General features: G+C 42.4%; 1 protein-coding gene across 7 annotated transcripts in view; it reads right to left on the bottom strand.

Annotated features, from left to right (window-relative positions):
- Positions 1-13982, bottom strand: part of SYNE2 (spectrin repeat containing nuclear envelope protein 2) — a 268235-nt gene that overhangs the window by 100246 nt on the left and 154007 nt on the right. For all 7 annotated transcript variants that reach the window (XM_030558566.1, XM_030558561.1, XM_030558559.1 and 4 more), the window contains 6 exons: positions 13476-13673; positions 12983-13057; positions 8597-8713; positions 4874-5107; positions 1383-1565; positions 69-188 (listed from right to left, as the gene is read on the bottom strand). In XM_030558566.1, the coding sequence (XP_030414426.1) occupies positions 69-188; positions 1383-1565; positions 4874-5107; positions 8597-8713; positions 12983-13057; positions 13476-13673 (927 nt within the window). The remainder of the gene's footprint in view (positions 1-68; positions 189-1382; positions 1566-4873; positions 5108-8596; positions 8714-12982; positions 13058-13475; positions 13674-13982) is intronic.

Here is a 13982-nt window from a genome sequence, read left to right as displayed (position 1 = left end):
AGCATATCTGAACATAGCAGATAATAGACAACTGCGTTTTGTATTTATGGGATGAGCAGTAAGATTACCCGAGGCTGCTGCAAACGGTTATGCCTGCTGGATGGTGGTGCATCAGCGGTAAGGAGGTTGGATACTTTGGAGCTGCCAGGCTGAAGATGTTCTGAAGGGATCCTTTCACTGTTGTTGAGCTATAAAGTGAGACGGTGTTTTGTGAAAGCTCTCAGAATTGAAAAAGTGGCAAAATATATGTGTGTAGTTTAGGAAAGAGATGGTATCATAAAAGGCTGTGAAAAATACACCGGAGATGAACGAGGGGTGATCTCTCAGAAGGATGGGACAAGGCTATTAATTGAGTCTTGCTGCAAAGATCTTTGTGCTGTTTCACCTGGGGAGAGCTTGAATTTATTCTCATCTCCCAGTAAAGTCCTTTCTTCCATTAGTTCACTTCCCTACACTGTTGGTAGCAGAATTATAGGAAAGCATGGTTTTGGAAGTTTCATTGACACCAACTCTGAACACTTTTGCCTGAATGAACTATAGTGAGGTGCAATTTATGCCTGTCAAACTAGCTTCCAACTTACAAATGGTTCGTATGGTCCAGAAGCTGTGTAGATTTTCTGCCTGGTGATACTTGTAGAGGTATGTTAGTATTCAACAGGAGAATTTAGCACCACCAGTCCCCTTCCCTGGCTACCATAGCTCACCTTTCAGACAGTGCTGTTCCAGGGTAGGTGAGCCTGCAGCTGTCTTTGCCAATGCACCCACCTCTAACAGACTTTCCTGAAGCCATCATAAAAAGAGTGGGTGCGGAACTAGCCCAAAAACTGTAACTGACTGCCAATTAGTGAGTAAATCTCAGCAAAGATATTCAGAGAGATACTCAGATAAGTACTGAATAAGCACAGAGAACAACCTATTATTTCATCACTGCTGGAGATCCTCCAGTGGACGACATAGATGGGGCGGTATTGGAAAGCTTGCATTGTCACTGCCCTTGCTATTCCTGTTCTCTGAAGAGAGGGCTACAGTCTCTAGAATTGTCCACTTGGAACCTTTCACCACCAGGATCTTTATTATACATAACATTTTTTTTTAAAATCTTTAAAAAACTTTTTCATTCTCTCTCATTTGTGGCTCATAAAACCTTGACCTCAGACACTGTGCTCTTTAAGCAAACAAAAATCATTCAGAGAACCACTAAAACCCATTACAAGCAGCAAGCTGAGTATGATAATACAGCACTGTGAACTAAAATGACAGTGACAGACATGCACATTCATTTGCATCCATCCCTTAATTTCACATAGTCTCTTATAACTAGCCCTCTGAAGCCCTCACAATGTCTCTCTCACAGGACTTTGCATAGTATTCAGGCTTTTTACCTGTTCTTCATTGTATTTGTCCTGAAGCATCACCTGGACTTTTTCCAAATTGCACTTCACATCCTTGAGCTTCAAGGAAAGGGCCTCTGCCTCCTTCTCAGGGCCTGCATGATCTTCTGGCTGCCTGTCTCTGCAATCCTCCAATAAAGAAGCGACCTTTTGTTCAATCTCTGATAACATAACCTAGGAAATAAAACAGTTAATTATTCACCTTTACCAGCACAAGGTGCCTAATACTCTAGTCACTGTTCACACTTCAACTGTTTAGAGAAAAATGAGGGAGAAAATCAGAAATAGCTACTAAAAAATCCTCAACCTGGCTACCAAATGATAAATTAAGCTGTATGTATGGCCATGTGTACAAAAGGAAATGCCTTTTCAACCCATAGGCTATGCATTGAGAAACATTAACTCCATTACTCATGCTAATACACAATTATTCATAGGTAAGGCATGAAAATTACAGACTAGAGTCTGAGAGATGCCCCAAAGAGGTCACAGCCCAGGAAGAGAGGGGAACAAAGGTGGCCTCTGATGCTGCCTAGATTTTGACCTGCTGTAAAGGCAATCACAGTACTTAAATGGTATTGATGTGCACAGATTTGAAGGGCAGAAGGTACCACTGTGATCATCTAGTCTGACCTCTTGTATAACATAGGCCAGAGACAGGATTGCCACGTGTCTGGTTTCTGACCAGAACACCTGTCAAAAAGGGACCCTGGAGGCTCTGGTCAGCACCACTGACGGGCTGTTGAAAGTTCCACTGGCAGTGCAGTGAAGCTGAGACATGCTCCTTACCTGCCGTGGCTCCCCGAAGCAGCGGCATGTCTCCCCTCTGGCTCTCAGGCATAGGGGCAGCCGGGGGCTCCACATGTTTCCACCACCCCAAGCACTGGCTCTGAAGCTCCCATTGGCTGGGAACCGCGGCCAATGGGAGCTGCGGGGGTGACACCTGTGGACGGACATCACGCGGAGCCACCTTGCTGCACCTCCGTGTAGGAGCCAGAGGGGGAACATGCCGTTGCTTCCGGGAGCTGCTTGAGGTAAACACTGCCCAGAGCCTGCACTCCTGACCCACTCCCATGCCCCAACCCCCTGCCCCAGCCCTGATCCCCCACCTGTCCTCTGAAACCCTCAGTCCCAGCCGAGAACATCCTCCTGCACCCTAAACCTTTCATCCCCAGACCCATGTCAGAGCCCGCCCTCCCAGCCAAAGACCTCACCACCACCCCCACACCCTAACCCCCTACCCAAAGCCCTGATCTCCTCCCATGCTCTGAACCCCTCAGTCCCAGCCCAACATCAAATTTTGTTTGCCACAAAGATACTGACAGACTAATCAGGTCACCCCTTAACCGTCTCTTTGGCAAACTAAACAGATTGAGCTCCTTGAGTCTCTCTCTATCAGGTATGTTTTTTAATCCTTTAATCATTTTGTGGCTCTTCTCTGAACACTCTAATTTTTCCATCCTCCTCTTCGAATTGTAGACATCAGAACTGGACACAGTGTTCCAGTAGCAGCCATATCAGTGTAAAAATAGAGGTAATATAGCCTCCCTATTCCTATTTGAGATTCCCGTTTATGCATCAAAGGACTTCCACTAGCCTTTTTGGCCATAGCATCGCACTAGGAGTTCATGTTCAGCTGATTATTCACCATGATCTGTGAGTCTTGTAAATGACTTGGCAGTCAGTGAGTAAGGAAAGGAAAATGCTCTGACTATATAATTACAGTACAGCCTTTTTTTTCTCTCTTTTTTTTTTTAACTTTTAATTATATCCATTTGCAAAGCAAGAAATATTCCAGGAGTTCTATTCATGTTATGAAACTAGTACTTAGAAAAATACAAAAATCTGTTTATTAACTAATATATAAAGAGGTTGGTTTTAAAAAGGAAGCCATTTCAAAATGTAGTTTTTAACTATCTACAAAAGCAGAGTAAGATACCATTAGGGCCAAAATTTGGCTCCAGGTTTTATATTGGTAGAAGTCCAAAATGTCGTGGCTAGGTAAGGAACCATACTTGTGGAGATCATGGTCCACAAATCCTCTTCCCCTTTGACCTATAGGTGCAGGCTCTCCATTCCAACTGTGATAGTAAGAGCACAATTACAATGACACAGTCATCAAGCTTGATTTGCTTTGACTGCATATCTGAGCTTGCAGCTGCTTTGTGCTACTCTCCCTTGTGCTACTAGGCCTTGTTGAGACCATGAAAAATGTTGCTTTTTGAGTTTAACCTGTCAAAATTGAGCTAAATAGCTCAGTAGTTTGAGCACTGGCCTGCTAAACTCAGGGTTATGAGTTCAATCCTTGAGGGGGCCACTTAGGGATCTGGGGCAAAAATCTGTTTGGGGATTGGTCCTGCTTTGAGCAGGGGATTGGACTAGATGACCTCCTGAGGTCCCTTCCAACCCTGATATTCTATGATTCTATATTGGTATTAAATGGGGTTTATAGTGGAGTTAAACTAGTTTTCCTAGTTGATAGAAGACCCTGGTATGAACCACGAGTGAATAGGCCTGTAGTCATTTGTAGTGGTGGAATCACTCATGGATTTAAAATGAGCGTCTTTGTATTAGGCCATTGTGTTCCCCAAAGGATCCACACTATCTCTGTGAAAAGGAATGAGCTGTAGCTACAGTAGCATGAACAAATATAAACTTGTCCAGTTGCAGTGTTGAACATCTGCCTCCCATCTAGGAAGACCAGATAGCAGGCGTGAAAAATTGGGACAGGAGGCAGGGGGTAACAGGCACCCATATAAGACAAAGCCCCAAATACTGGGATTGATCCTATAAATCGGGTCATCTGGTCACTCTAGCTCCATCTGATCCTGCAAAGACTTATGCAAGGGAATAACGTTATGTACATTGTCTTCACATGGACTTCAACTGGACTATTCTTATTGCAAGGGCAGAGCTCAGCTTAAGTCTCCAGGATTGGGCCCCAGGGCGCAAAACAAAAATTTACATTTTAGGAAGAAATTTTAGAGCACTTTTACCTGAAAAGCCTACAGTAAAATAAAATGGAAATGTCAAATGGTTAGCAAATTCCCTATTCAGTAAACAACCTTTTATCATGACTGAGGTCACTGTCTCATTAAAAAAAAAAACACCTGCCTTTTATTAGTGAATTTAAACTGGTGAACTTTTTATACACATTATACTATGCAAACCAAAATGATCTCTGCAAATTACAGTAAATCTTTACAAAACACAAATCTGGTATACTGTAAATCCTGTCTAAGATCCCAGATACTAAAATATACACACAAGGAAACTGAATGTGTACAACATAGTTTTAAAAAAGATAATTGGAAAAAAGCAGCTAAAATAAAAACCAAGTGGTTCCTCTTCACTCCAGTGTCAGTCAGAGTACGCAGGAACAGGAGCTGAAGCAGTAACTGTAGCTATTATGCAAACACACCTATTGGGGGAAGGGCGATTGGTTTAGCTGGCAGCAGTGAACTTTGACCACTTAATCTTACCTGGCAATCAGCAAGCTGCTGTTCCACCATCTGCTGCATTTCTGGGGTCTGGGTTTCTGATTCCAGAGACACTTTAGCTTTGTCTAGCCACAGCTCCAGCTCAGCAACCTGTACCTGGCAGACATGGAGGATCTTTTCAGGCTCGGGCCTTTTACTACCCACTGTTTCCTTTGAATCTCCTGGTTTGTTCTGAAAGCACTGGCCAGTATTTGTGTGAGAAGAAGGCGTGTCACCCTGAAGCAAAGGACATTCAAACACACAAAATCTATCAGAGGAAAATGTTTAACTTTGGCACACCGAGAGCTATGAACCTGCGCTGGCTGTCACCTTATTCCCAGGTTAAAACAGAAAGAAAAACCCCAACAACTACGCTGAATGATCCTATGATCGGCTGCAAAAGGTTTCCAAGCAGCCAATTTGCATTTACACAGGTATACCAAAGCACACAGGAAGAACAATGACTCACGGTTCATTAACTAGCTGTCCCAGAGGATAGGTATTTTTCTGTGAGTTCAATTGCAAAGTGCTGTATTCTAAGGCATGCACAGCTTGTAGCTGGGCAATACTTATACACTACTTTTAGGAGTTCAGTGCCAAATAAACTTTAAAAGCATTCTTTATTCAGGATGTAGGCTATGCAGGAAACATTGTAGAATCTTAACTCAAACCCACTCTTGAATAATATTTCCCATTTATTTATCGTCACCCTAGGAGCAGCCTTTAACATTCTACAATAAAACACAATTTTCTTAAGTTTTGGACAAGTAGGCAAATTTTCAAAAATGCATACACAGGTCAGCGTTGTGCATATGCAGGCACACACATGCATATGCAAATCTCTAATTTTCATATGTGAATCGACCATTTAGTGCGCAAGGCAAACGTGTGCAACAATGCCTACATACGTCTGACAATTTGGGCCCTAATGTGGTAGTGGAACAATAACTGTTTGTACAGACACACCAACAGCAATAGTATGGTATTCACTAGCTTTTGAGATGGGACATGGTGGATGACAAGACAGGAAAAGTACATTGTTTTAAATATTACACTGTGTTACTTTATTAAATAAGTAAACATAACTTTTGTTGCTTGTCTTTTAAGTGGTCTGGAACACAGCCATTATGAATTAAACACATAAATGCAAAGAAATCCTAATTTAACACTACACATCCAGGAACTGATTAAATATATACATGGGCAAGTGTGCTTGTGTGTTGTATTAGGAAGTGTCAGCTGAGATTTTCAGCTTTCAGTCTAGATATATTTGTTATTATGAGTTCACTCACTCAAATACACATGTAGAGGTGAAAGCAGATTCATTTATTTTTGGTTTGTAGAGTAGGATTTTTTTTAAATGTATCTTTAATACAGATCTTACAACTGTACTTGTTGGAAAATGGGATTGTTATCCAGTGGGAAACACTGACATTTTGAAATTTGTTTACACTCTGAATCACAACAACATTTAAAATTCAATTATCAAAATCCTGGTCTATCTGACTAAAAGTATTTCTCAAGAGAAAGCAAACTGATTTAGTGTTTACAGAAATACATTTCCTTCTGTCTCCCTCCAGTAAATTTATGATCTTAGAAAGAAATTAGTTTAAATCTCTATGTATGATATAATATGAGTGGGAAACTGGGATGGAATCACAATGCCGGCAAAATGACCATTCAAGACAATTCAAGGAAGGAAGACCTCTCCAATGGAAAATTTGTTACAGGAGCAGTAAGGGGACTTTGGCAGCAGCGGAGGCTCTGGATCCCATAATGCTTCCTCCTCTACCTATAGCAAGTACGGAAGCAACTGCCTATCTGTCACAGGCAACGGTTCTTCTTAGTTTCTGTTCCACTGGCTTTGATAGGGCAAGAAAGGGGCAGCGGAAAATGGTGAAAGCACACAGAGATGCCAGTACAACATATGGGCACATAACATCTCAATAATCATCCTGGGAATATTATGTATGGTTTCCTTTCTAGGACTGATCTTACACTAAGTCTGAAGCTGCATCTCTCTTCCTACAATACCTGGGGGTTTCCCATACAAAGAGAAACTCTTTTTATGTGCAAAGTAAATTTTCTATGGTGCATAAGAAACAGAAAATTGTTGCAGATAATAAGAAAACAGAGAAAATGGACACCTAGGTCGTGTACATGGAATGGTCATAAATATACCATCATCGAATCCCATTTCTCATAGTATCAATAAAAAACAATCCACGAAAAGTACTGTGTGATTGGTTTTTCATTTTTAATATTGTAAATGTTATTAGCTGATGCTTTCTAGCCAGTACAGAGCAAGTAGTGACATGCAGGAAACTCAGTCTAATCAGTCTCTCCTTCAACCTACAGTGACTCAAGCTCCCAGATTACTAATCTTTTCTCCAGACCTACTACTTCTGGGGGAATACTGTGCACATGCAGAATTCGTGTCCCTTGCAGATTTTTTTTTTTCCTCCACAGAATATACATTCTGCTGGAGAGGTGCTGCAATTACACCTTCATCCACCAGGGCTGTTGTGGTGCCAGAACAGAGGGCAGCCATCTCAGCCAGCCCTGGAGAGGGATGGGGAGAGGCTGCATTCCTTACAATGCCCTGCCCACAGGGCCAGGTGAGGAGGCATGGGAAAGGGGGGGAGATAGAGTGGGGCACACAGGGTAGCTGGGGGGTCAGAGACTGGGGTTCAGAAGGGCCAGTGAGTAGAAAAACTGGGGCAGGGGTTGAATGGGAGTGTGGGTGCAAGGTCACAAGGGGATGGAGAGTGGGGGTGGCTGAGTGAGGGTTCAGGGACACATGGGATTGGGGGAGTGGCTGAGTGGGGCTGCAGGTACACATGGGGACAGGGGTTGATGTGCCTGACTGAATGAGAGAGGCTAGAGGTTAGCCAGGGTCTGCATGGGGAGGCTCCCCAACTCTCTAACAATCTCTTCCCTCTCAAAAAACCTGTTCCATATTTCCCACACCAAACAACCCCCCAGGTTCACTCCCAGGCTCCTGCTTAGCAATTACTTCCCTCTCCCTCAGCTCCTCCATTACCCTGATTCCCTCAATCCTTTGCATTGCTTCTGAGGGATGCAGGAAATACATTTGTGTATTATAGTTTAAATGAATTATTACTCAAAGCTACGTATTAATATACATTTCCTGAATCTTTTTTGTTGTCTATATTATTACAGATATACTTGCTGATGGGTATTTTGAAATAAATTACCAAAATAATTAAAACAGGCATGATTATATTGTGTTATTTTGACAAATAAAATATGCACAATTTTGCAAAATTTTAAAATATTGTGTGCAGAATTTTTAATTTTTGGTGCAGAATTCCCCGAGGAGAAACCTACATATATGACAGCACATTTACTTCCTGAAACTATGCACATTGGCGTTCTGGTAAATTGCATTTTCTAAGAGTAAATATATGTATTTGCTCTGATTTAAATAATAAATAACTATAACAATAATTAATGATAATATGAAAGATGCCTATACAAGGATCTAGGTGCCCTCACACATAACCAGTACTACCGCAAGACACCATTCGAATTAAAATAATCATCTGAACAGGAACTCAGCAAACCAACCACCCCCCGAAGAGCTCCATTTTATCCTTTAATGGTTGTGGGAAGAACACCCTCAGCCTGCTCCAAAACCCCTGTCAAACAGATGTCTTTTGCAGCATGCGCAGAAGGTCACCAAATTCAGACCAACATACTTACCACTGCCCAATTACTAAGGTCTGTAGCAGAGTCTTCATCACTTCCAGCTTTCTGTGAAACTTGAAAAGATGTTTCCTTGCCATGTTTATCACATGATTCTATTAACACATCAGCATCCTGTAAAAAGAAAGGCAGTGGTGGAAAGATTTATATTGCCGTTGCCTTGTTGTGCTTTAGAAGCCTCAAAATGCAGCAGTCATTCAACCCATACATCATTCTGGGCCAATAACCAATGCAGGAAACCATATCTGAGGTAAAGGTACAGAAAGACAGATAGTTGCAGCTCTCATAACAGATTGTAGTTGATCAGATTGCTTAGATGCTGCCCACTTCTGCTTCAGAAAACTGAACATCCTCCACAAGTTACTCCACACAGAGAGTAGAGGAAACACTCATTAAAAGTCTCATTTGGTCTCTTATCAAGGGATGTCGGGAGAGGCGTGAACTCTCTATTAAACTGAGTTTGCATTTACATTCTTGTGTTACTGGCAGATAGCATCACCTACAAAAACTTTTTTCATGCTGAGAGGGCAACTTTTAAAGGATGCTCACAAAGGGAGAAATTCAGCCCTGTTTGGAGGAGCCACGCAAGACCTACGTACCCTTAAATCCCACTCAAGTGCTGATCTGAGGACTAAAGCAATGCACAAACCTTGTACCGGCTCTCTGCACACGTTATTGCCCCATGCAGAGATAAACATGAAGAATGTTACCAGGGAAATGCCATCTGACAGGATGCCTGAGGACCAGGAAGCACCGCTGTCTTCTTTAACTCTCTTATCTCCCTTTCCTGAAGGCCAAAAACTTTCAGCTGTTGGTGCTACTGCATTTTCCTTTGAAAACAGCAACAGCCCAGCATTAGCTTGAGGACATGCAGTTCAAAGGCTTCTTCAGAAAATGTTAATCACTAAAATCATTAGCCACTCTATCGTACATTTCTGCCATGCACGGTTCTCTTTCTTTACTCAGTAATCCTAACCCCACAGCAGCCCTTCTACCCCACTTCCAGTCCCCTGTCTCCCAGTGATAGACGCCGACAGCCCTTTCTACTGATCTCAAACATTCTAAATTGCTTGTGTTGTTTATAATACTTTTTCTATCTCAATGAAGTAATATTTCTTTGTCTTTTTTACTTTGATACAAATGAAATTGATCAGCAGCAAAGGTGCTCGATTGGCAGTGCTGGAAACTGAAATTCTCAGCCCACATAAACATGCACAGCATAGGCAATAGCAGTTCACATTTCCTGCATGCTGCCATGCCAATGTGCCTTAGTGTTGACCTGGTGGGAACAACTCCAGATGTGAAAGGCTACTGGAGTTTATGTCCTTTCAATTCTTGGTCTCTCTGCTGTGACGGCCAACAAAGATGCCACTTTGTACCAACTGGGATGATTTTTCAGAAGCTGATACACCTAAAAAATGACTGAGATCACAGTTTATTTCCCATTAGCTACTGAAGACCATCAGATGGTAATAACCCTTGACACTACCAAGAGCTGGGCAGGATATGAACTGTTGTCCTAGAGTGGGGGTGGGCAAACTACGGCATCAGCTTGGCCCCACTCTGGCCGGGGTGCTGGGTCAGGGGCTGCACCAAACAACTCCCAGAAGCTATGGCATGGCCCCGCTCTGGCTCCTATGAGCTCCAATGGCCCCCTCCGGTGCTCCAATGGGAGCTGCAGGGGCAGTGCCTGCAGATGAAGCAGTGTGCAGAGCCACCTGGCCTCGCCTCCGTGTAGGAGCCGGAGAAGGGACATGCCACTGCTTCCGGGAGCTGCTTGAGGTAAGTACCGCTCAGAGCCTGCACTCCTGAGCCTCTCCTCATGCCCAACCCCCTGACCTGATCCCCCTCCCGCTCTTCAGACCCCTCGATCCCAGCCCAGAGCATCCCAGAGCCCACACTCCCCTCCCACACCCCAGCCGCAATTTTGTGAGCACTCATGCCTGCCATACAATTTCTATTCCCGATGTGGCCCTCGGGCCAAAAAGTTTGCCCACCCCTGTCTAGAGGGTATTTAGGTGCTATCTCACTAGCAGTCCTGCAGAGCTGGTTAGGAATCTTCCAGTGAAATTATTTTCTGATGGAAAATTTACTTTCCATGGGAAAATTTCAATTTTACATGGGAAAATTTTTTCTAGCTCCGTGGCTCCCCTGCTCCTCAGCAGTCTAGCAAAGAAACTGGCATGGAGCTGGAGCTCCCAACTCATTGGCAGCCCAGAAACTCTGGGAATGTTAGCTCTCAAGCTCTCTAAGCTGCTCGGCTCCCAAGCCCCGGGCATCTGGGGGAGTCTTTCAAAGAGCGATTCTGGACTTGCCATTTTCTGGGAGATTTTTATTGTTTTTGTTCTTTTTCAAAATTAATTTTTTTTTAATTATGGCATTTCCCAGGGAACAGGAATTCCAACCTCTGGACAGCTCTAACGAATAGTCCCACTGACTTCATAGAGACTACCCACATGATTAGAGTCAATGGGAATATTCATATGCTTAAAGTTGAGCATGTGCATTTGCAGGAGTGAGGCCTTATGCTATAACATCTTCCAACAAAGGCCATGTTTCCTCATTTGTCTGAAGTGTCACATATGTCCGTGATGCTAATAAAAAATAAAACAATGGGGTAAGAGGCTGTATTTAGCTTAATGTAAATCCCTGGTGTTTATTTTCTTGCATTTCATGCATGATAACAATATGGCAATGAACTCTTTGTTGCCTCTTCCCAGAGCATTCTATCCAAGGGAATGGTAGTGGCATCATAGTGTCTCTAGGAAAGGGCCCATTGTACCCTGTGATTGTCAAAAGGTAACCGATAGTGCTGTTCGTACATTTAAACAGGGTTTATTGCTTGACTATTTATGATGGCCTTTGAGCAATGATACTTAGAGTAATTAGTCTATCCACATGTGACTGCTGAAATCATCATCTTTCTCTCAGGCCATGCCAATTATTTCTGTCCCATGTATCCCACTGCTTGAATCACTTCACTGGTGTGGTGCCCTATACATTACAACATCAAACCCCAGGCTCTTTGTCCTCACTTTCAAGGCCTGACATCAGTGACACTCAGACTGAGACTTGCAAGCCACAACTAGCTCTTTAATATGTCTCCTGCATCTTTTTGCAGCACATATTACAACCGTGTGATTCAATTATTAACCAATCTAAGTCATTGGCCAATCAGAATGCTTTTACTATGTTATTTACCAATTGTAGTTGATAAAATAATAATACTTGGTCAGTCATTTTGCTGTGAGAATCATATTTTGTATTTTTATAAATATTTCCTGTCATACTGTTTCACTATGAGTCTATAGTACTATAGTAAATGAAACAATGAATTCACAGTACTATGGCTCTTTTGGGTAATGCTGATTGCTAATTTGGCTCCTCAACCATTGAGGTATGAGTATCACTGCCCTCCGTAACCCAATCCCTGTCTGTATCTCTGCTCTCATTTCCTCCTACTCCCCCCCGGCATTTCATACCCAGACTTAAACCTCTCCTTACTGCCTTCTCCTCCACACCTACGCCTGTGTTGCCCTCTATGTTTGAAAGAGTTCCCCAGTTCATGCCCATTAAGTGCCCTCTCTCTCCTAAAAATCCCCCTCTACTGCCCATTTCTCCCAGGAAGCCTTTCCACCTTATTTTCACCAACAATAATCTTGCCACACTCTTCTTTATTTAATCCTATGCCTTGTATCTTGTCAATGTTTATTTTATTTCTCTTAGATTCTAAGCGCCGTAGGGAAGGGGATGCCCTACGCTGTGTTTTGTAAAAGGCCACAGGCACTGATGCTGCTACATTAGGACCACCTGCACTCCCAGTGAGTAGTCCTACTCTGTAAGCGGTTCAATCAACGACACATTCACAGAATGAAGTACTATGCAAAGTAAGGGTGATAGGATCTGACTCTAATATATGTATCAATGTTTTATTTCTGTCTGTCAAATTTTAAATGAATTTTAAATTATCCCCTACTACGGATGCTGCAATTTATTCTACAAATGTTTACATTTACATATACATTTTTCATAATTTATTCCAAGGGTAGGCAACCTGCGGCATGCAAGCTGATTTTCAGTGGCACTCACAGTGCCCGGGTCCTGGCCACTGGTCCAGGGGGCTCTGCATTTTAATTTAATTTTAAATGAAGCTTTTTAAATATTTTAAAAACCTTGTTTACTTTACATACAACAATAGTTTAGTTATATATTATAGACGTATAGAAAGATACCTTCTAAAAACATTAAAATATATTACTGGCACGCGAAACCTTAAATTAGAGTGAATAAATGAAGACTTGGCACACCACTTCTGAAAGGTTGCCGACCCCTGATTTATTCCATAATAAATCTTATTTCCACTAAGGTTTCCATTATACTTACTTCACTGTGGAATGAACTGTCTTCTGTTTCTTCAACTAAAGATGGTAGGAGCGACAATGATCCTTTCTTTTTCAACTACAATGTACACACAGAGATAGAGTCCAGTTACTCTTAGCTCCACTAATTGCCTCTTTTCTTCTGCCGTTTGCACCCAATTTTAAGAAATGCAAAGCACCTGCAGCTCCATTTAAAATAATCAAAAGCTGCAGGTTCGAAGCAACCTCAAAAATCAAGTTCTTTATTTTTCAGCTTTTAAAGTCATGTCTACAATTGAGATAACTTTCATTTTGTTTCATGCAAACAATGTACTGAAAATCTTTAAACAATTCCTTACAGTGTAAATTATAGATCCAGCATTTTGCATTTGTTTATTTCATGCAATCTCACATTGTTTTTCCACATGTTGAAAAATAACCCAAAAAGGCCCCCATATCATGCATGTAACCATTTCTCGTTAGGGCCATTCAAAGGGATAGCATGGTGTTCTACCTACCTGCCGTTCGGAGGCATCTTTCCCAACCAAGCCAGTTTCCTCGGGTGACAGAGGCACAGAAAGTTCATCCTCTGATTCAGGTTGTTCTTGCTGTAAGTGCTGGTGGAGTTCCAGCATTGAACTCTTCATACTCCTAAGGATGTCTTCTTTTTTCTGGCACAGTTTGATGATCTGCTCTTTTATGTCTTCCATTTCCCCCTGAGGAGCAACAAAGTATGTAACTTACACTTTCGTTGTTGACAAAGTGATGATATAATAAATAATAATGACATCTTACTGTGAGAGGGGATCCCAGTCCTTCGGCCTTCTTTTTTGCACAGGGGCAATTCCCCCAGCGTAACAGCAGGAGATGTTTAGGTAAGCACTAACTCAGAGGCAGCGGGCTCAGAACAAAACACACAGCCTACCAGCTGTATACAGAGCCAGCTGTAGCCTTACAGGGAACGTGAAGGCTTGGTAATTAACACTGATCTGGATTCTCACTGGCAGGGCCATGGGAGCGGAAAT

This window comes from Gopherus evgoodei, chromosome 4, assembly GCF_007399415.2.
Source record: "Gopherus evgoodei ecotype Sinaloan lineage chromosome 4, rGopEvg1_v1.p, whole genome shotgun sequence".
Lineage (NCBI taxonomy): Eukaryota > Metazoa > Chordata > Testudines > Testudinidae > Gopherus > Gopherus evgoodei.
Note: the sequence above shows the minus strand (reverse complement) of the source record. Positions and strands in the feature narration are given on the sequence as shown.